This window comes from Poecilia formosa, unplaced genomic scaffold, assembly GCF_000485575.1.
Source record: "Poecilia formosa unplaced genomic scaffold, Poecilia_formosa-5.1.2 Scaffold16, whole genome shotgun sequence".
NCBI classification, from domain to species: domain Eukaryota; kingdom Metazoa; phylum Chordata; class Actinopteri; order Cyprinodontiformes; family Poeciliidae; genus Poecilia; species Poecilia formosa.
The window spans coordinates 4,110,930-4,135,423 of NW_006799955.1; the positions used below are offsets into that span (position 1 = coordinate 4,110,930).

The 24,494-nt window shown below is 35.6% G+C and overlaps 1 protein-coding gene across 1 annotated transcript in view; it reads left to right on the forward strand.

Moving 5' to 3' along the window:
- Positions 1-24,494, forward strand: part of kcnh7 (potassium voltage-gated channel subfamily H member 7) — a 52,333-nt gene that overhangs the window by 17,606 nt on the left and 10,233 nt on the right. Inside the window, exons 4-10 of the mRNA XM_016668731.1 lie at positions 8,913-9,068; positions 13,414-13,854; positions 16,171-16,382; positions 17,768-18,193; positions 19,843-20,242; positions 20,391-20,591; positions 22,862-23,116. Coding sequence (XP_016524217.1) covers positions 8,913-9,068; positions 13,414-13,854; positions 16,171-16,382; positions 17,768-18,193; positions 19,843-20,242; positions 20,391-20,591; positions 22,862-23,116 — 2,091 coding nt within the window. The remainder of the gene's footprint in view (positions 1-8,912; positions 9,069-13,413; positions 13,855-16,170; positions 16,383-17,767; positions 18,194-19,842; positions 20,243-20,390; positions 20,592-22,861; positions 23,117-24,494) is intronic.

The window sequence follows — 24,494 nt, forward strand, 5'->3', positions numbered from 1 at the left end:
CTGCCTGTATTGTGATGAAGTGTGTACATTTTCTTTTTTCAGAATAGGATAGAATGTCACTGGTTTGCTTGATCATTTTTTCTATACTTACTAATATTCTGATGACATCGGGCTGAGAGTCCAATGCTTTCATGTCGTATATAAAAACATCCATGTTAAATAAGTAAATATCATTTTAAATTTAAATATGTCAGAGGTACAAATCATTTCAGGTTCAATTGTAGAAATATCATATAGCAGTTTTTAATTTGAAAAAAAAATGGCTTGTTCAGTTTTATTTGTGGAATTACAAGCAACTTAGATTGAAACTTAGAAACAAGAGTCTGAATCATTCTACACCAATTTCCAATTAGCTAAAATACAGTCTTTTATTTTGTAGTCTCTGAAAAAAATAATTGCTTATGAACAATCTTATGAGGTCTTATGAGGACTTTAAAACACCAAAAAATTTGCTTCCTTAAAAAATATTTTTAAGTCGTGTCTCACTAATATAGTTACACATGAGGAAATGGAGTATCATGAACTGGCAAAAGTAAATACAAGCGAATCACTGCTTATAGCTGGTGCTTAAAGTTATCCCTTTTGGCTCTGAAGATGGTGATTGAGGATGAAATTAGGCCAGACTGTGTGGCTAACAGCGGTCTCACTGAGGAGAGATAATGCCACAAGCCCCAAGGACTTTAAACAAAGGGTGAGTTTGCATGGCCTCTCCCTACATGCCCTACTCTTGACTGACTATGCCCCTAATGTTGTGTATTGGCCAAAGCAGAATAGCCTTTAAACAGAAACATGCCAGATTTCATTAGATACAGCTTGCAGCTGAGCGGTAGTTGTAGGGCTACTGCACTAGTGTTCGGAGAGGACGATGCATAAATACTAAAAGTCAGTGTTCAGCAATAACAAAGCAATTAAGCAAAAAAGAAAAAGGGTGATTCACATTTTAAAGTGAGATTTGATACTATTTAGTAAACTCATTTTACTTGAAAATAAGCAGAAGTCTTTCTGTCTTGAGGACATCCTCCTCCTTCTTTCGATACAAGTGCTCGTGACCTTTGAATTCTCTTCACAAAAATGTTCAGATGATCGTTTAATTAAACAGCAATGTCTTAATAATTGATGATGGAAATGTAATCTGGAGTAATGAAATTTCCATCCTGAAAAGGGGGCTAGGCTTAATATACCATCCCTTCATTCAAGCAGCTGTAAATGACATTTCTTGGCTCACAAGAAAACATTTTATAAATGTCAGGGACTGAAAAGCCATTCATTCGTTCATCGACGCAAAATGCATCGTCAAGGATATTAACCACATCTTGCAGCTGTGACCACGGCCACAGGTATTGTTTCCTGTGAAGAGTCTTGGCAAAGATCGGAAGTATTGAGCAGCCTGAGACCTAAATAATTAGTTATCTTCAGTAGTAAACAAACCCAGCTCTATAGCTCTAATGAATAGATTCCACAGGGCAGAGGTTAATCAAGTAAAATCAAAATTAAAGGTTACAGAGAGGAAACTAAACTAAAGGTTACAGAGAGGATGTAGAGCCCTCAAGTCCCCACATCTTTGCTATTTTTGCAACACTTTTCCACATTTAGCAAACAGTGTAGAGGAGCGTGGCTCGTTTTGCAGTTTAAAATACTTTCTGCAGAGTAAGAAAATCAACACATGTTAATAAAAACAACAAGTGGAGTGGTGAGCTCAGGCTCTCAAATAAATGCTTGGAAACAGCATAATTTGCAACAGCACATTGCAGTATAACACATTGCCAAACTATGACTATTTTTTTTTACTTGATTGAGTCACCCAGTTTTGTTTTGTTTTTTTTTATAAAAAGTTTGAACATTTGTCCCAAATTACCAGACTTTCATGCAGCTCCGATAATAATTACTTTATGGTAACAAGTTGCTTTGTTAACCTAACACAGTCAAGTGCTGTCTGAAAGCAATGACTTTTTTTTTTCAAGCGTCTAAACACGGGGTTAACTGAGAATCAAATCTCATTTTCATGCTTTGCAGTGTGCTATAATTATCTTTGTTCTTAAATTAATTTTTAGAAAGGAATTAATATATACAGAAATAAATTCATAATTTAGTGTAAAATGCAAAAATAAAAATAGATAAAACAAAATAAAATAATACAAATTTGTTGTTTTGCATAAATGCAAATAAAGACAAACCTATTTATGCCCTTTAGCATCTATTTGTTAAAATACTGATTCTTGCAACCCCTTTGAAATATTATTATAGCTCTAACTACTGGTGGATGAACCTCAACCTGTTTTCGGCCTATCACAGGGTTCTTTCTGTTAGGATCTCCACTTGTTTCTTCTATTCACCTCAGCAAGAAAATACACAGCCCCAATGCACACTATGATGAAAGTAGAAAATGTGAAGAGAATAAAGTATTAACAAAATCCATCAACAATCATACATTATTGAGATGTAAACGTAACAACTTGAAAAACTACTTTCTGAAATGCTTCATCACATGCTGCCTTGAGCTCCAGACTTTTTCAAGCATTGTGAAAGGAAATGACATATTTGCAAAGTGGTAAAATTTCACTTTTCTTACTCTTTTGCATGTGTTACAGGCCTGAAATACAAGACCTGAGTAAACACTGACATCCAAAATAAAGCTGCGAAAAAGCATGACATCTCTTGCTTTAAAGCTATTCCTGTAGTGAGTGATAACAAGCATCAGATGACAAAATTCAATATATATCTTTAATGAATTACTTTGTGTCAAACTGAAGCTGCATGATGTTCAATTCACACTTTATAAGACCATCCAAGATTTTATATTTGTATATTTAATTTTTATATTGCACATAGAAAGCAGTTTCTCTACTCAGAGTCCCTCTCGGATGACCAAGATTCTCACCCTGTCTCTCCGGGAGAGCTGAGATGTATCCACTTGTATCCACAATCTCATTCTTTCTGTCCCTACTCGAATCTCATGACCAAAGATAAGAGTAAGAGCATCGGCTAGTAAATTGTATTCACTATGAATCCAGGTACAGCGTTCACATTGCTGGAGACTCAATCTTTCCCTCACTCTTGAACAAGACTCTGAGATACATAACCTCCTCCACTTGGGGTAGGACTTTGCCTCCACCCAAAAGAAGCATTATATCATATCCTTCCACCAAGCAGCTGCTAGACTTTAGAACCTCCACTGCTCCCAATAACCTCAGACTAAGAAAGAGACTAGACCCATGTCGTTATGTGTGCATCCAAGCTGACATTTGCTCAGTCTTTTTTTTTTTTTTTGTAAATAGTCTGTTGCTGTTTTTTATGTACACATATAAATATCTTGCATGTTTCTTTTTAATTCCCTACTCAGTTACAAATTCCTTTCAATCCATTATTTCCTAAGTTGCAGAGTTGTCCTCCGTGTACAGTTATTTATTCTTTTGTTATTTTTTTTTATACTTTCACATTAGTTTAAATAATATTATGTATGCTTCCATTTGCCTCTTGCTGCTGATACACTTGAATCCCTTCACTGTGGAATAGTATTTATATTTTATTCTCACATTAGAAAAATCCTCACTGTACTTTGCAAGGTTACCTAAAACTTTGAGATCTCTTCTGCGGTGTTATATTGTGTCACACATTCCAATTCCCTTTTGATAATTGAATTAGCAAGTATACATTTCTACTTGTCAATTTGAGGTTTTTTCAAGTGGTTTCAAATGATTCTCAAAAAAGTGATATTTTGAGTAAGAGGTGTTTCTAATAGTCTGATAACATTAAAATATTTTAATCTTTAAACTCTAATGTAAAATAATATAATATAATATAATATAATATAATATAATATAATATCTATATTGGACTTACTATGCTGCTGGTGCTTAGTAATGTGCTATGGAGAGTTTATGGGGTTGAAGAATAAATAAATAAAAAACAGCATTTTTGAGCAGCATGATCAGCTGGTCACTGGTTAAGCTGGTCAAGCTGAAAATCGGTCAATTCCAGTAACCTGCTGAGCAATCTGTGCATCCACTGTCCCTCTAAGAAACGAACATCAACATTATTTAAGCCATCCGTGCATTTAGGAGAGTGTTATTTTGCTGTCTGGCTGGCCTACAAACAGCATTCTTATATTAATATTTCATATGTTTGTTCAATCATCTGGACGTCATGCAGTTTCCAAATGAGGGTGGTTAGGCTTTGTGGCTAACCTTCTCGGATCAAAAAAATAAAAAAATAAAATCCCTAAATCCGGAAAGGAATAGATCTGACTAGAGCCTTTAAATGGGATTGCTACATATAGATACCTCAGAAATAATTCTCCTGACCTCTAACAGCAATATTTTACTCAAGCACAGTGCACATGGCTTCACTATTGAAGTGGCTATGACATGGATCTTATCCCAGGGGTAATACTCGTTTTGTTCTTAGCTTTCTGTTTAGAGCAAAACTGAAGGGAGTGTGAAACAGTGTGAAATGTTAACTAAAGCAAGTTTACTGCTGTCATGGTCCATGAAGGTTAAACAGAGGAAGGGTACGATGCCAGCATCAATTAAAGCTATATATGGCATTATGTCACTGTAAGGAGATGTGTGGTAGAAAATAGTTTGTCATCCATCAAAGCTCAGGTGAAGGGGTGTCCTTGTTATTGTTTGCCAAGAGAAACTGTGGAAAATCTGGAGAGGCATCATGTGGTGAGGGAAAAAACCCACTAGGTTTAATGTAGAACGTCTATTTTTAAATATAACAATTTTAAAGGACTGAAAGTGTATTTATTATATGTATTTCCTGTTAAAGACATTAATTAATATTTATAAGGATTGTCCATCCCCTTAACTCTTAGCAATTATTTCAGGTAATAGTTTGAATAATCTACTGAGAAATTTCATAATTGTCCAAGTATGACTTAATATGACTGTATGTATAATTTGAACATTTTATAAAATGAATATAAGCAAAAATAAATAAATAAATAAAAATAGTGTATGGCTTATAGTTTATAAATAGCAAACTTTGATTGAACTAAGTCAACATTAAGTTAAATATTATTATTATTATTTTTTTTTTACATATTTGGTTAATTTATTTGTATGACATATTAGAAATTACATGTACAAAAACATTTTTAAAACCAAGAACAAGTATTTTCCAAGTATTTTCTGTTTTACTTTTTTGACGAAACACTTGAAAATTACAAATAAAACACAACAGTATTCAAAGTGTATCTTGGAATGGTTGCTGTGACGATAATATTTCAAATGTGCTACTCCCTCTGCTGAAAAAGACAAATTATCTGCTATACTTAAGATAAAACATCCCATTGTACAATAATGGCAATTATTAGTGCCAATAAAAAATCTCAAGTGGCAAAACATGTATTTGTTTTGTCATTTTTGCCAGCATAGCTCCAACCTCTTTGTTTCCAAGTGTGCCCATGAAAAGAATGTTTTAAAGGCTGAACAGCTATGCTTCCAAGCCTTTATGTGACTCCACAGAACCAACAGGAATGCACTATACATTGGAAATGTGGGTTTTAGGCCTAAACATCGTTTAAAAAAATGTTTAGAGGCATAATGATATTCTGCAAAAGTTACAATGATGTAATTTTTGTTAGTAGATCATTACATCAATTATTTATTGCTTACCTATTTCTGTACTCAATTGTACAAATTTATTGCTGAAAATCAAAAATCATACTTGCTGTTCTTGCAATGACATTGTTAGGAGCTTTTCTTTAGATCCATTTTAGTAGAGGTGACATTCAGCAGGAGACCATATGAGAAAAAGGACCCCTGCTGCTTAGCCTTTAAGCATGACTATTGTTTCCCCATCTGTTAAGGTAAGGCTCAGCCCAAAACCCATCCTGCTGAATTCGTCATTTTGGATTTCAGTTCCAACAGTATCTCAGTGTTCGATGATGCGTAATTGTTTTAAGCCAGTTATAAAACAAAAGATAATTTTACCATAGAAAATATTCCGCAGTGATGAAGAAAGCACTTGCAAAGTGTTGTTAGTAGTTTATGTGTTATTAGGAGTTTATATATTTTTAATTTGAATATTCAGTGTGAATGCTTAGGGGAAAAAAATGCCCTCAAAAGCTAAATTTCTATTTTCTTTCATTACAATTATTATAAAACTTCAATACAGTTATTTTTTTTCTACTCGCAAAAAAACAACAACAAACTGACAATGTTTGTTTTTGTTTTCCTGCAGAAATATAAAACTCTGATATTTTTTCTCTATTAATAACCCTAAATTTTCAGCAATTCTCTAAGTCTAGACCTGAGCTGCAACCATTATAAAACATTTGAAAAGTGTTTATAGGGTTTACAGCTCATATCTTTAACAAGGCAAAAGTATTTACACCCTTTAAACTTTTTTGTGCATTTTACCACCCCACAACCAACAACTCCAATGTATTTTATTAGTATTTTAAGTGACAGAACAAAAAAAAATCACAAAGTAAAATTTGAAAATGTATGATCTGCATTTAGATTTAGCCCCTAAATAAAATCCAGTGCCTACATAAGTAGATTAATCAATATTAGCACCATATTAGATATGCTTTATTCAACATGGAGAGGTGAGCTAGACAGAGTTGAGGTAGATGCTCATCTTCCCACAGGACAACCTCAAACATAAAGCCATAGTTACATTGGAATGGTTTTAGAATGATTTAGATATTAGTCTAATTCATAATTTTTAACAAGATCCAGAAATGACTGCTTACAGATGCTCTCCAAAAGCAGATGGCCAAACAAAGTAATGAAAAAAGCAGGCTGAATATACATACATGGTAAACTTTTTGTATTGTTATGTAAAAAGAAAAAAAATGAAAACCATGTGTCATTTTCCTTCACATGGACAATTCTGCACTAATTTGTGTTTTTGTGTCACAAGGGACCCCTTCCCAAAAATACTCAAGTTTGTGGCCATGAATAACAAAATGTGATAAAGTTTTGGAGAAACACTGCAAAACACTGCATGTGATTCTGAGTGGAAACAGGATCTGAGTAAAACCTGTGTTAGTATGTCTGTTATTTTCTGTGCATCCTATTATTCTTTCGGTTTTTATGTTTTTATATTATCTGTATGTCCTTTGATAGAAAAGTCAAAGGACTTTTCTGTCACTTTGCTGCTAATGTACGGAATTTCCCCACTGAGAGACAATAAAGGTTATTTCTATTCTATTCTATTCTATTCTATTCTATTCTATTCTATTTGTATTCTAGTCTATTTCTACAAATGTATCAATCTAAACTTTGTTTTTAAGCTGCCATTTGAGCCTGATCTGTGTGAGGAGTAGTTGGAATACTGTCCAGATCTTTAGAATAAACGTGCCTGACAGTGAAGAGGCTCATATAAAAATACATTTCCTGGAAGTCAAAGAGTCAACACATTGAGTTCTTCGATTGCAACGTTAAGGGTCTTGTTCTCAGCAAATAACCGTGTTGTACAGATTTCTAGTATTTTCTCCACTAGCTAGAATGAAATAAATGTTTGAAAGACCAAGATATAATCGAAACATTTCTTATCCTATAGTTTTATTAGATTTATTAGAGCAGGAATATTACCTGTATTTTTCCCAGAGAAATGTTTTTTTTTTTTTTTATGCAAGAGGATTTTCTAGTAAAGGACAAACAGCTGCCCTGCCCTGATAGCCGTGTTCCTCTTCATCATGAAATACAGTGAGGCAACCATAACACGAGGCTGGATGTAGTCCACACCTGCTGGTCCTATTATCCTCACACTATATATGCAGCTGTATGTTGCACTATTTATTCCCATGGGTTCACCTCACACTATACACTTGAAACATTAAATATAATTGGTTCTCCAATAAGAATTCATTCAAGTTTTTGTTGTTGTTGTTGTTGTTGTTGTTTTGTTTCCTATTCCATTAAAATCATATTAGGGTATTTCAAAATTGACAATGCATCACTACTTTCATTCGTTTAGATGCAGAAACCCTTCCAACGCATTTCTGGCATGTTGAGGCAGAGCAAGCTCGTTATATTTAGTCAGACACCAAGTCGGCTGCTAATGAATGCTGCTGGCAGGGTGTCTGTGAGCCCCGAGGAGATTACAGGGAACACTGATAATGTGTGTCCTCTCTATAAATGAGGAAGACAGCAACCTACACAGACAGATCTGCAGACTTTTCCATTTGGACTGTGTCTTTTCTGCCCATACCAACAAGATGCATGCTGCTGTTTCCATATAGCTTCGAAAAACACTAATCTTATTTTTGTTTGAATTCATGGTGGGAATGTCCATTATGTGGTCAAGGATTTAATGGTTTATGAGTTAAAACACTGTCAGAATTGCTTTATCCTGCCGGTCACTGATCCGTTATGTCAGCTTAGCCGCTGCTGCACAGTGGCTATTGTGATGCTGTTCAGAGCTCAGTGGGTAGAAAGTTTTACTATCGGGGCCAAGAGGTTCAACTGCAAATATCCTGCACAAATTGATTGTTCTGTTTCTGTCCTTAAATTGATTTTAATAGGGCCAACCCATTTAAAACATCCCTCTAAATCTTACTCCCTCTCTATTTTGGCCTGGTAAGTTTTAATTCACCTTCATCAGTTCCATCTAGCTATCTACCTATTCATCCATCTATACATCTAGTTCTCTCTTTATCTACCTATTGTTTTTGCTAAAAAAAAATAGTGTAAAGTCGTTTTAAGTGTAACAAGTTTTTAATGTGTCCTTTCTATGGGTTTTGAAAACAAAACATTAAACTCAGTCACTCCTGTTGTAAACTACAAACCTTTTCACAATCTTTACATATGATTTCCCATCCAAACACTGGACTTCGAGGACATTGTTTCAGGTGATGCTTATTAGACGGCGCATGTTGAAAAGTTTACAGTTCTTAGGCTGACCTTTAAACCTAGTGATTTCAGTTGTTTGACACAGATATTTTTGTTCTCTTTCAGGGTCTGACTTTCAGTGTACTACTCACATAATCCCAGTCAAGAATGAAGAAGGAGTTGTGATGATGTTTATTTTAAATTTTGATTACGTTGTGGATGAAGGAAGTGACCACTCCACAGAGAACATAAGCCCTGCATCCCCTACAAAGTCAGATCAAAGTGAGTATCAGATATACCAGGAGTTTATTATTGAACTTCTATAAATAGCATCATATCTTTCCATTCTTTGGTCGCCTTGTACTAGGACTGAGTGTGCTTAACATTATTATCACTTTGCTCTAATTAATTGTTCCATAAAAAGATTTTCTGCCAGGGTAGAAAAATAAAAATGTGAATTACATTTATTTTATTTATTTTTTATTTTTTCAGAAATAAATCTTAGAATATTCCATGATATCATATCTCTTTCAAAAGAAATACACCCTGACGTCAAGTAAAGTCATCTGGTGGTAAACAAAATATACCTGTGGTCTGCATCTGCATCTTCAGAGCCACAAGGGATTCTTTGGACCTTAATACTTTTTTTTCTTAAATTGACAATGAATGAACTAAAGTATTTTTTTGTTTGTTTTGTTTTGTTTGGTTTGGTTTGTTTTTAATATAGACATAATAATAAATGCAGTGTTTCAGGTCTTTTTTCATGGGAGAGTTGTAATGAAATTCCCAAAAAGAATAACACTAAGAGTACCTGTAATATATTTTAGATTACCTTTTCTCTTCATTAGGTTGGAAACTACTAAACGTGTTACATCATCATTTTATCATTTGAAAAAATATATCAGTATATTAAAGAAGAAAAGGTAGACATTGTAGCCAATGCTTGTTTTGTTTGCAAAGGTTTTCTGTTTTTAATTTGTCAAAAGTTCATGGAACTTTTGGGCTGGTCTTGGACTAAAAAGAGTCTTTGGATTCTAAAGTTTGGAGACCCCTGTTATAATCTTACAATATTGGAATCATCTGCAGGTTTTACAATATATATAACGATGCATTTTCAAAAATGCAAAGAACCTGTTTAAATATTACATTTTAAATTCCAGGCAGCCATGTTAGATTTGTTGATCAAGGTTGGTAAGAAACCTGCAACTCTCCCACTTTAAATTCCAATTTAGGCGGGTCTTTCTGTTAACTTTTTCAAACTAAAATTTGGAAAACATAACTAATTGCATCCTTGACCCAACAGAGCTAATTGATAAGAATGATTTGTTCTTCTTTTGTTGTTCTAATGGCATAATACAACACACTGACTAGGTGCTGAATTGTTGTCTTCAAAAGTCTGCCAGTATAGTGCTACTGTGTCTGAAAAACCTAGAGGTTGGAGTCCTTGTCAAACGGTGTTTTTGACTAAATTCCCAGAGAGTTAGAGTCCCAGTTAAACAACGTTTAACTGAAGTCCTAAAAGGGGCGCGGATTTTAATCTTTTTATCTTGTTTTAATCCTTTTTTTTTTCAAAATATCTTTCTCTTTCTCACTGTTTATTCAATGTCACGTGCTGTTTTTATTTTAATTATGCAAAGCACTTTGAAATGCCTTGCTGCTGAAATATGCTATGCAAATAAAATTTGATTGATTGATTGCTTTGTTATGAAAAGTTTGAGAACCATTGGCTTATTTTATTAGTCAGCTAGCACAGAGTAGCTTACAAAGTTGCAGTAACAAGCCCCATGTGAACACAGGGATAGAATGCTGTGCTCTGCTTGTGTCTTTGTATTTTCTCTTTGGGTGTGTATCAGATGGTGCAAAAACAATGAAACATGCAGTTCAGCAATATTCTTTTCTCTGTCTCTAGGGCTCTTTCATTTAGCTTGTGTTGTACAATGTTCATATGTGAATTTTATGCCTCTGCATGCAGCCATGCCCCTGTGTTTTATGCTAGCATTGTTAATCAGAGTTGATGGCTTGTGATGAGGTTTCAAGAAGAGAACCTGTGGGTACATGAGACAGATGAACATACGATGTGACTTTAGATTAGTGGAGTCAGAGAGAAAGAGTCTTCATTACATGCACGCACACACACTTACTGTATGACCTTAACGTTGTCTTTGACTTTGAATTTCTCTTACACAACAGGAAGGAATTAAAGTTGATTTCAGGCTGCACTCAAGACTTTCCCATTGAACCTGTACGTGAACTACTGTTTTTGCAGATTATGAGTTTCTTGCTGTAGATTACTATAAAATCAAACATGAATATGATTGTTTTAGTATATTATTTTAGTTGCAAAAAAAACTTAAAATACCATTTAAACTATTTACACTTCAAGTTTGTATTTACTCGTTAATGGTTTTATATGTTCAAAAGAGATATGTATTGCAGTATCGCTTACATTTACACACCAATGCAAAATAGTTAATGCATCAGCTGCTTTCTGGAAATATGTTTTCTGACACTATTGCATAAGTTGAAAGACTTCTGTAAGTTTGACATCAGAGAATCAGTCTATGCAAGCTTCAGTATCTAAAATTACTCCTGGTAAACTAATTTGCTTCTTCTAGCTATCGCCAACCGCTTTATGACAAACACTGTAAATGGAGTTGGAAAATTGGTGGTCTTCACACCTCATCTTTTAATGTGCAGCCCCATTACAGCAGGGCAATATTGGAACCGCTCTTTTATGAGATGGAGATTAAACTGTAATTGCTGTTATATGCGTCTCTAACATTGTCTTGGGCTCATATTTCTGAAGGAGCAAAACAACCACAAAATTGTTCTTCCTGCCTAATTGCTCCTGTTAATGTTTCATTGCATATATTGCCTATAGGACTTAGACACAAACAAGGATTCTGCATTTAGCATTTTTTCTTGCTTCCAGTGCAACATATTTTTGAAAAAGCAATTTGGTGTTTGATTTTGTAATCCCCTGAAGCTCAAAACATAGTTACTGATAATCAGTTTTCAGAAAGGGAAGATGTAGGTTTTATACTCCTGAGTCTCTTTATTAGACTCACCTTTCCAGATGGGGTACATTCGACGTGCTCCTTTTAGTTTTCTGGCATAGTGCAATATCCTGCTGGAATCAGCTGTCATGAAGAAGGGTCATAAAGAGATTAACACAATCAGCAACCATGTAAGGTATGCAAGATCCAAAAAGTCCCAAGTCGGGACTCTAAGTGGCTCAGTAGCAGAGCGGGTGCACCATAAACAGAGGCTGCAGTCTTCAATTCTGCTACCGTGTTCAGTTCCTTCCCCCTGGCCAACTACTGCATGTTCTCTCTTCTTTTCTCTACTCTTCTTACTGTAAACCTACTAATAAATAAAGGATACTGGTAGCATTAGTGGCCTTGAAAAGGATACAATACCAAGTTTGTATTTAAAGGTTGAACTTGTGCCAGGAAAATATCTACACACCATGACACCACCACTACCGGGCTATGAAGTGTAGGTACAAGGCAGGATGCATCTATGCTTGTCCCAGTGGTCAATGTGTTGGGCAGAGATTGTTTTCCAAATTATTTGTAAAGCGTGGTTATTTTGGTTCCCTTTCTATTGTCTAGTTTGCCCATTCTCCTTTGACCTCTTACATTGAAAATGCATTTTCCTTCACACAGCTGCCACTAGACTTTCTCTCCATTCTCTCTGGATGAAGAAGATGGTGGTTTGTAAAAAATCGTAATGAATCGGAAGTTTTAGAAATACTCCAACCAGCCTTCTCGTTCTTCTCCATTCAGTTTTAACGTTCAGTTTTGCTGATTTAGTATTTGGGTTAGCAAGCGATCAAAGACATATTTCTAATGAAGCGGCCCATGAGTGAATATGGCTCTAATTATAATTATCTCAGACTCTAACAATTCTTATAGGAGGCTGTAAATACCACATTTATTTGCTAGTTCTGTAAACTGGGCCATGCTAAAATACTGTGGTTCAATGGGAGCAGAGGCCATCTTGCAATTAAAAAATTATGGGGTTTGATTTGAACCTCCTTCTGCCACATGTCCCCCTGGGCAAGGCACTTAATCTCAAGTTCCCTACTGATTTGCAAAATGCTGTATGAATGTCTGCATGTTTGTGTGTTTGGCTGGTTGAATGTGGCTCTAGTGTAAAAGCACTTTAAAGATTCGGTGTGACTAGGAAAGGGCAATGCAAGTCCAGTCCAGTTTTAGCAAAAATGTAATAATAAAGTAAACCGTCCAATATGTGATTGAATACATGTTATAAACTGCTGAAAATGTAACAACAAAAGTGATTTGTCATAGGGGACTTCAACTATTAGTGGGTAAACAGTATTACGCCATTTATATATTTATTAACTTACAACTTAAAGCTCTTTGAACATTGTGGAAATTGGTCTGAGCTAACCTCACTCTGGTGACATGTACATTCATTTTGTTTGAGGGTTGACAGCACAGCAGCTGCGATAATGTGGATGGATTTTGTGTGTGTGTTGAATGCATTTTAAGTTAATGTCATACAGACACTTCAGTGTTTTGTGGATGTACTGTTGAACTTTAAATGTCATTTCAGTGCAGAAAGATAATCAGTATATCGACTTTCTTTTCTCATTTGATAGGAAGGAGCAGATTCTTTCGCTTCCGTCAGGTCGCCTTGAGCCTGATGAATACCAACAAGCAATCTCTTCCACAAGAGGACCCAGACGCCGTAATGGTGGATTCTCCCAAAGAAGATGAGGACTCGGTGGCCTTGGAGAGCTTTCCTTCACCCACAAAGAGCATTTGCAGTCCTACTGAGGCCAATGACACGCGTGCCCTCATAAGTTCTAGCCACCACTCTTCCCAGGCTAGCATCGGCCCTGAACCACTTGATCATTCATCCCTCAAAGTCCCGTGGGACAAGCTGTACCAGACAGAGCCTCACCAGTCCTCCACCTCCCTGTCAAACACCTTCCCCAGAGGCAGCACCGGCAGCATGAGGAGAGCCTCATCCATCCATGAAATTGAGGGCTATAGCTCCAATTCAAAAAGTGTATTCAGGGACCGACATACAAGTGAAGGTACAATTTCTAATTAGAAACATTAGTAACTCAGGCTGTGAGGTATCCGGAGTGGAAAGATTGTATAACCTGTTTAGAAATCCAAACTAAATCAAATAAATGAACTGGCTTTTATAGAGTTTTTTGCAAAGAAGTTACCCACTCATTAAACTTGGGAGGTAAATTCTTAATAATGATTAAAAAATAATAGTAGTGCCCAAAAGCAATATAACTGGGATGCAATGGAGAATTGGGAGAGGAATCTAGATGCAAAGACAAGTCTTACTATGCAGGATTATGTTTAATAATAAGTGTATGGTTTAAGAAAAATAGATATAAACTAGGACAAGGATATTAGGTCATAGTTTATGTAAATGCATTCATTACATTCCATCTAGTGATCTTGTTTTTAAGAAACAAGATTTAAGTCGTGGTCCATGGATCTGTATTAGATGTTAAAATGGCTATATCACGTCATTTATTTATATAATATGATAAATAATAAGCCTATTAGCTAAAAGTTGATTGAAAATTGTTCAACCCTATTGAGTAAACTGATATCTTTTACTCCAGACAGCGAGTCCCTTGATAAAATCTTTCCGAGAGCTTTAAAGTCAGCTTTAAAAAATTAGATTTTTTGCTAAAATGTCAGTTTGCTGTTACATCTAATCATTCAAACATTATGGACTACTCAGACAGCCAAACTTTTTGGATGGAAGTTGTATTCACTTAAAAGCAGTAAAATAATAAGGATAAGTGGCAGCTGGCTAATGGAAGTCAAGGTAATGTAAAATTTATAAACATGAAAGATATTCACTCAATTATATGTGTTAGTAGTTAGGTTGTTGGGTTAAACATTACAAAAATTTCTTAGTTTCAGTCAGTCCAATGTCTTGTTTAAATTTAATAGTTTGGCTTAATAGTTTGGCTTAGAGCCATGTGGGTGATCATGGAATAGAGAAAACAAAAAACATGGTATATCCCATCAGCAAAACAAAAAAATAAATGTTGGAATATAAATATGAAATATAATCAAAGTCACATTTTATGTAATGGATTTATGCTTTTTTTGTTTTTCTCTCCCCTTTTCCAATGTTCTTTTGCTTGTTCTTTGTTTTCTTTTAGTGTTTAAGTTTGTTAGCGGGTTTATGCATTTTTCCCTCCTTTTGCTACTTTATGTCTGATTTTGCTTTTGATTTTTTTTATATATTGGCTTTTTACCAGACTTAAATTTTTGCTCTTCAAAAGCTTCTCTTAAAATGGAAAAGTACATCAGCAGCTCTGTAAAAAGATTACACTGATTGAATTTAAATTAAAACTGGATTTCCTGCAGATACGTTTACCAATGTGCACCAAAGGCACATGTGATATCTTGATGTCTTGAAGCAAACATAATGTGAAAACTGAAGGAAGGAGTTTGAAAGAAAACAAGGCAATCAGGAGCTGATTATTCTGTCTTTACACCAATGCATATTCTAAGAATCAGAAATACTCCATTTCCAATAACCCCTGTTGTGAACATAATCTAATCATTCTTGTAGATATATTTTTGAAAGCACTAATAATGAAGGTCTGGACTGATCAGAATCAGAATAGAATGTTTTATTGAGGACTTCTGAAACTCCTCCAGGACTGTGTTTGTGTCAACACCTGTCCTCAAACCATGAGAGTTTGCTTTTAAGATGCTAACATTAATGTGTGTAATCAGCTACAAGTACTTTTTGTGTGTGTGTGTGTGTGAAAACACATTATTTCCATTATTTTGTCATAGCTACTAAAACTGTTAAAGCTAACACAGAAAGTGTTAAAATTTGCAAAAGTGTGGAAACTCCTAAAGAGCTGCTGGAGAACATTTGCCAAATGTTGATCTAGTGGGAGGTGTGCTCTTTTTCTTGTACTTGTTTTACGTATGGAACTAAGTGGGACATAAAGTAAGAGGGTTTTCTCCACCTGGTTAACTTTTCTTATGAAAGTGCCATGTTTAAGGGGATATTTAAAAGAAAAAATATCTGAGAGAAAATCACTTACTATAAACATACTTCAGTCTCTGTTATGTCTTAGTACAAAAAAGATGTTTGTGATTTAAAGTTCCTTCAATTTTAATTTAGTCCACGTGAGCAAAACAACAGATCATTTTACTATTATGGTTTTAATGTACACAATATTCAATAGGCTCTGCTAAGAATATTAACTTGGAAAACAATTAGTTTTTAATTGTTGGATTACAAAGATTTATTATGATTTTTTTAATGATTTTATGAAATAGAATTAATTAGATTTGTCCTAAAGATGATGATTTTGCTGCTAAGATAAATGCTCTCTTCCCTGAATCACCAGGCCCTTTCAACCATGTGAAGTCCAGTCTGCTCGGCTCTACCTCTGATTCAAACATCAACAAGTACAGCACCATCAACAAGATCCCGCTGATTGCACTCAACTTCACAGAGGGCACCGATAAGAAAGCTCATTCTCCCCCAACCTCAGAGAAAGCCATCATAGCACCAAAAGTCAAAGACAGAACTCACAACGTCACAGAAAAAGTTACACAGGTGAGATTAAAGATTTTATCTTCAAGAACAGGTCAAACTCCAGCCCATTATTCTAAAAGCCGATAAGTGCTTCACAAGAATAGATTGATCTCTTCCCACTCTAAAAGCCGCAAGAAGAAAATAACACTATTCTGTTTTTGCAGTCCTGGTTTGGGAGTTCTTATACGTTGTTCTCAATCCGTATTCTGGGTAGAGCTTTATGTTTGTATGGTGTCTGAGAACTATTAAAAGGGTGTGTTGTTATGGGAAAGACCTATGAAGGGTTCCTGGGAAATCTGCACTTAGGTCTTTCAAACTCTAAAGCAAAAATAAAATAAGAAAGACATAAAATATGAAACTGTTTGACATGTCAAACATTCACAGATTTTTAATATCTCAAACCTGCTCACATAGCCAGAAGGATCTTTTACCACACACACCGTGTGTGTGGTTCTGTCAGCTGAAACATGAACATGGGTAAATTATGAAGAGCAATGCTAACATGACACAAGTGGGGGATTATTTACTCAAGTGACTCATTCATAAGCTGGACTTTAAACAGACATTTTAGATAGCATAGCGAAAAAAGTGCAGTTTGTTACTGCAAACAAGTAATTGCAACACTAAAAAGATCTTATTCCTGAATATTTTATGATAATGCTGATTACACACATTTAATTTGCTCTCTTTATTTTATTTTCCTCCGCAATGTTCGCATCACTCTTTGTAAGCTTTAACATTTTATCCATTGTGGGTACTATGCACTAATGTATGATGATGCAATAATGACAGATTTGACATTGCACAGTTTTGTTAGTGACATGCTTAGACATGCATGCCACCATCTTAATTAAATAATTCCTTACACTTTGATGTGAGGTTTTGAGGCACTGCTTCATGACGGGTGGCATGGCCAAATTTATAATTCACGTGTATGTGCTGAGAAGAACAGACCAAAGAAAGAGATCCAGGGCCCCCATTATTGCTGATACGCTATTTTTTCTGCTTTTAGAGAATCCCATCTTTGTCTAACATTTGAAAATAAACTAATAGGAAATGAGAGAACAACTCATGCCCCTGAACACCTATGACAAACTACAGTCAAGCCAGAGTTCATCCATCTTAAAAAAATCAATCACGCTTTGCTCATTAAAGAGACTGCGTGACAATATTTCTTCTTTTCCTCAGTTAATCATGTGAACGGTGATTTAGTCGACTTATCATTATCCTTTAGGTCCCTGAACTGTTAAAATTGCTTTGCAAGTTTGATTTAATTCACCAAGAAATCTTGACTGTCAGAAACAATAAACCTGTCAAAATGTCACTAGAAATTAAACTCTATAATTCTATAGTTCAATAGTAGTGAGAGGAGTCGTGTTAAACTGTCTCTCTTTCCTCTTCTCCAGGTTCTTTCCCTTGGAGCTGATGTACTTCCAGAGTACAAGCTGCAGGCGCCTCGCATTGATAAGTTCACCATCCTCCACTACAGCCCCTTTAAGGCAGTATGGGACTGGCTGATCCTGCTGCTGGTCATCTACACAGCAATCCTCACTCCTTACTCTGCTGCTTTCCTGCTCAATGACCAGGAGGAGCAGAGGAGACGTGAATGTGGCTACTCGTGCAGCCCTCTCAATGTTGTGGATTTGATGGTGGACATCATGTTCATTATTGACATCCTCATAAACTTCAGGACCACCTACGTTAACCACAACGAGGAAGTGGTTAGCCATCCAGCTAAGATAGCGATCCATTACTTCAAAGGCTGGTTCCTCATCGATATGGTTGCAGCGATCCCCTTTGATCTTCTGATCTTTGGCTCGGGATCGGATGAGGTCTGTTGTTTTGAATGTGTAGTCTGTATTTTTGTACCCATTTATAACGCCTTTGAGCTTTTCTCACATCATCCACGGGATGTTTTCTCTATTAACTGGACTAGTTCCCAAGGGGAGCTCCTCAAAGCTGGAATTTTCCTCTGGCATATGAAAGGATTACTTCAAATTTGATATTTTTCTCCCTTAGTGTATTTCTTTATATATCCTTTTTTTTTTCTTTTTTTTTTTTTCTGAATGGTCCTCATTCTGGTATCCATTTACATGGATTAATTGCTTACCGAATCGCAATCAATGGTGCATTTATGTGAGGACCCGACCAGAAGAGTTATGTACACAGCTGGCCATGTTAGATGGTCATTGGCAGGCTGGCTGCCAGCTCTGTCAGCTTGTTTGTCTGGCAGGAGATTTCCCCTAAGGCTCTGGATTCACTTCAGGGCTTTATCGTGCTTTGTGGCCACTCCATTACACCAGAAAAGCTCCTTATTATAGACAATAATCATCTTTTCTATCACTGCTGCTGCTAGTGCTGAGTCATTTCACTGGATCACAACAAATCAAAAAGGAAATGGGTTTCTAGTTTTGTTTTTTTTTTTCTTTTTTATCCTTTCACAAAAAGAAAAAAAAATGTCTGGCTTCAGCAAATTGTCACTGTAATCGACACATTATGATGACATCTCAGTTCACAGCTTCTATTTATAGCTTCTCAGCTTTGGTGTTTATAAATTTTAGACTGATCATGGGAAATTCAACTCGGCTTCATTCTCACTCACGAAGGGAACACAAGGAAAGCAGATGGTTTTTATGAGGCTCATTTAATTTAGAAGCTTAACAAGACTGCTAAAAATACTTATGGCAAACATTAATTTAGGATAAGATTTATAAAATGTGAGATTCTGGAGTCCTACAAAAAGACTGATATATAGCAAGAAATGTAGATGTATCACAGAAACATATTATATATATTACATTCAGATTGACTGAAGAGTAATTTCCGAGTTCTGCTAAGGAGTATTATATAGCGTTCGCAGCTTTCTGCCAGAATTGGCCTGTATTTAGCTCCATTGATTGTTTAATTAACTCTGATCAGCAGCTCAGTTCAATACAGGAAAGTATCACACTATCCATGTAGTGTCCAGAGGTAATGCTGACGTGTTTATTTTGTTCCTGTGTTGTGGTGATGCTGGATCTAAAGGCACTATATTAGATCTAATATTAAGATCACATGGTTTGGAGTGATTGGACTAATTTTCCAGTACATGGCAATATAGCTAACAAACACTTATTCCAAATGAGCTCTTGCTGTAGTTTTAGTCCCTATTCTTAACTACCAATGTTTGTGAACCATACCATCTCTCTCTCTCTCTTTCTTTATAAAGAGAGACTCTCTGACTACTTTTCTTTCAGTATTACGGCTCTTTATCCATGTCACCACATCTGAGGGTGTACTGACCCTAACTTTAGTCAAATCAAGCATCACTCAACCATGATACTTTATACTGTGTCATTATGCATTTCATTATTTGTCTACGTATAAGTTGACGTAATTTTCAGCAAAGTGCAAACTGACTGTAATTTGAATTGACAATGCTAACGTACAGACTACTGTCATGTAAGTGCTGACAATCTTTCTTCATGTGGCTTTTCTGCAGACAACCACTCTCATTGGCCTGCTAAAGACAGCCAGGCTCCTACGATTGGTGCGTGTCGCAAGAAAGCTGGACCGTTACTCTGAGTACGGAGCTGCTGTTCTGATGTTGCTCATGTGTATCTTTGCCCTAATTGCCCACTGGCTGGCCTGCATATGGTATGCTATCGGCAATGTGGAGAAGCCCTACCTACAGCACAAGATTGGCTGGCTCGACAATTTGGCATTGTCCATAGGGAAGAGATACAACTACAGCGATCCTAACTCTGGTCCCTCCATCAAGGACAAGTACGTCACCGCCCTTTACTTCACTTTCAGCAGTCTCACAAGTGTGGGCTTTGGGAATGTTTCTCCCAACACCAACTCAGAGAAGATCTTTTCCATATGCGTCATGTTAATTGGTTGTAAGTATTGCTGCTTATTTGCTGTTACATTTAATCCTCTTCATTTTATTAGGCATAATCCTTGATTAATGTATCTCTGTTCTTGTAAATATTGTTTACATTACGATCTGCGTTTCAGCACCTTTTTTGATCAGTGTCTTTATTTCAGCCCTCATGTATGCCAGTATTTTTGGAAACGTCTCTGCCATCATCCAGAGACTGTACTCTGGGACAGCCCGCTACCATGCTCAAATGTTACGGGTCAAGGAGTTTATCCGCTTTCACCAGATCCCAAACCCTCTCAGGCAACGGCTGGAAGAGTACTTCCAGCACTCATGGACCTACACCAATGGCATCGACATGAACACGGTAAATAAATAAATAAATAAAAAAAGAAAAAAGAAAAAAGAATAACCAACCAACCAAAAGATAAATGAATAAAAAGAAATACTTGCATTTATCCGTCCTTGCATTAATGACTGTTTAGGATGCTAAAAAGAGCTTTCTTTTTTTCCTTTGCTCTACATCTGGACTATCATCTCTTCATTGGTAAGAGCAGGAGGTACATCCATTTGCTCCATTTGTTTTGTCAATAATCTATTTGAATATTATAGAGGAATTTAAAGATGGAGCAGATTTAATTTCCAGGAGGTTAACCCCTAATTCTCGGAACTTCCAATACACATCCAGTGTAAAACGAAGCCAGAATTGCTATGCAAGTGAGGTTCGGTAACGCGATTGGTCAAAGCTTTCCAATACACAACAGTAGGGCTGGAATGGTATAAAAACCTAATGTCAGAAGTAAGAGACAAGACATTTTGGATTTCTGAGACAATGAAAATAAGTTGATGAAAATGTGATGTGTGAATCCGCAGATGTGCATTAAATGTCTTCCTGTTTATCTATTAGCAGGGAGAATGGAGTTTGTGTATTATTTCTTATTTACGTATTCCATGAGTTTAGCACCTTTAAATTCCTCTATAATATTTCTCAAAGAAAAGACATAATTGTATTTCAGAACCATTAAGCTCATGTTGCAGGAGTTCATGTGTTATATTCATGGTAAATTTAAATATGTTGTTCAGAGCTAAAAGGGTTTTATTTTCTTTTTTATTAGAGCTGTACTTATAATGTTACTTGGATGGATAAAAATACTTAGTAATTCAGATAAATAATATCAATTGTGTTTACTGTATTTTCCGACCATAGTACTATTACAGTACATTTTTTTTTTTTACATTTAGCTAAAACCTGATTGGAAATAATCCATATCGTTATAGATTGTTATGTTGTCATAAGTGGTTAATGTCTTAATTGCTGTAGGTAACTTGATTTACCATAAATCTAGTAGTGGGTGCTGGACGGCTCAGTTTGTTGTACATGTGCAACCAGCTGACTTTTGTAAATGTAAAGCAGTGTAATAAGACTATTACAAAGGCTTAATTGAAAGCTAATAATTCAGTTTTACCCTATTTAACTGCTTTTCTCTGACTGGAAATATATTCTATGTTCTGTTGTTAAAACAAAATGAAGACGTCTTTAACACTGGAGTTGTTTTAAGATGGTCCACTTTAGTCTTAAGCTGCTTTCATGCTCAACCACTTCAGTCTTTGGAGCAAAGTAAGCTAGATTAGCCCTGAATGAAGATGCCTGCTCAAAATATTAAATGTTTGACATATGAGATAAAAAGTTATGCATCTTGGTCAACTTTTTGATCAACAAATAATAACTGTTTCACTTGACTTTCTCTGAAACAAATCCTTTCACAGCAAGAAAGTTTTACTTAAATCCATAAAATATTCAAATCCATTTAGTTTGTTGGTGCAGCACATAAACAGTGACTACTACACAAAATGAGTTAGAAATATATTACTTTACATAAATAAAATGTAGAAATCAACTCAGTTCCACATTGATCAAACAATAGCAATCATCTTTGACTAAAATTCAGTCATGTCTGATAGACAGAGATTTCAACTAAATAATTACCTAGATAGCTTAAATTAATCAAAGTGTCCAATGCCTTTCTCCATAAAATGTTTGCTTTTTTTTTTTTTTAAACTAACCAATTTTTATTTGTCCATTTACATTGTGATATATTCTTTTATATTTTAAGTTGAAAACCTATTGTTAAAAATGTTTGAACTGGATTGGTAAAATAAAATGATCATCATTTTGGTTTAGATGATGGAATTAGTGAGCAAAATGACATAATGAAATGAGCAAATATAGACATGTCAGTGCTTTTGGCTGCTAGGAATGTCTACGAAGTACATAATCTGCACAGGCCAAAAAAATGTAAAGAATCAAAACGTAAAGATTTTAAAAGCTACAACAGCTATGGTTTCTGAGGAGCTATTTACTAGTGTAGTTTGCGAAATGATAGGATTTTCTTAGTTTCACAAAATATGTTATGATTTTGCATTTACTGTTGGATTCTTTCTCAGTTGTTGTTTTTTTTTCTGGTGTGTTGTACCATCTTCAAATCTCAATACCATTTTCTTCCTTAGTGAAAGTGTAGTTATGTATCTTGTAACTGAGGACAGCTTCCACTCTGTAGGATATAGCTTATTAAAGCATTCCTGTATGGAATATAAACTATTTTTGAGCATTTTGCTGACAGAGATGTTTGTGTGTCACAGGTGTTAAAAGGTTTTCCTGAATGCCTGCAGGCAGATATCTGCCTCCACCTTAACAAAAATCTTCTAGAGAACTGTAAAGCTTTTGAAGGGGCAACCAAAGGATGCTTGAGGGCCTTGGCCATGCGCTTCAGAACCACTCATGCTCCTCCTGGAGACACTCTGGTCCACAGCGGCGATGTTCTAACGGCTCTCTACTTTCTGTCCCGTGGCTCAATTGAAATACTAAAGGATGACATTGTGGTGGCTATTTTAGGTAAATATAAATTTTAATTGGCTATTTTTACTGCAGTTTTGCAAAATCCATTATAGCTGTTTTTACTTGGATGGATGGATGGATGGATGGATGGATGGATGGATGGATGGATGGATGGATGGATGGATGGATGGATGGATGGATGGATGGATGGATGGACTGCAATGCTGTGGGCAGTGTAAACTGAGTTGCATAAAGATTGTGTTTGTCTGACCTTTTGCTAGAGAGTTGAATTATTTATGCATGTGGCGACAGTCTCTGTTAAACATTAAATCCTCAACTCTTTTGCAATAAGTGATCATCTGCAAAATGTCAATATTACCTCCTGTATCAGGAAACACAGTGAAACCTCTGAATAGAAATTTTATTTGCTCTAATGTGAAATGTGTAAATGTAAATTTTACATGTAAAAGCTGTTTTCCCATGAACACTGAAAGAAATGAAACTATTGATCTCCTTAGGGATAAATTAAATATATTCTATTCTATTCTATTCTATTCTATTCTATTCTATTCTATTCTATTCTATTCTATTCTATTCTACTCTAATATGCTGTAACTCCCCAATCATACCTATCAGAAATGGGAAACACAATCAGAATAACAGTAATTTTTGTAATAACAAAAAGCTAGAAGAATTTCACCAAATAAATAACACAAAATAATAACTATAAAGACACTGAGACTACTTGTTGTGGCACACATGATACAGACAATGGAGAAATGGTACAGGTGGAAAATATTATCTTTTTGAAAGAGTAACCACTTCCATTAGGATATCAGGAAAATTATTAGGAGATTCTCCATTTTAGGGAATACAGATTTCTGTGGACTCACTTTCCAACACAACTCCCACACATTTAGGCAAGGCTGTATCAAGTTCAGGTCAGTGACTTTACAGTCTGTGCTAGCGCTCACATCGCTGTCACTGGGCTTGAATCTAATAATAAATTGTTCCCTGGCTGGAAACAATTTATAATAATGTGCATCACACTAACATTATACAGATTTATGTTGCATGGTACAACAGCTTTGTCTCATTTAGGCTGCGAAAAGGAGCATTACACTTCTCACCTCTTTGATGGCTCTGTAAGGGAGAGCCACCACACCGTCATCGGCTTCTTTGCTGATATTATGACAGCTGCAGGAAAAGCAGGAAAACCACAACAGGGTAGACAGCTCACATGCAGCAGCAACACGTGAAGCCTACTGATAACACAAAGCCAGGTTTGCCAGAGGAGTGAAGCTTGGAGGCTCAGGAGGTGAACACATTTACCTCCTGAGCACATTCTCTTCTCAAGTCTTTGGTGGGAAGGGAAATTATGGATATATATGCAGAATTCAAATTTGTAAAAAAAAAAATTCTATACATATATATA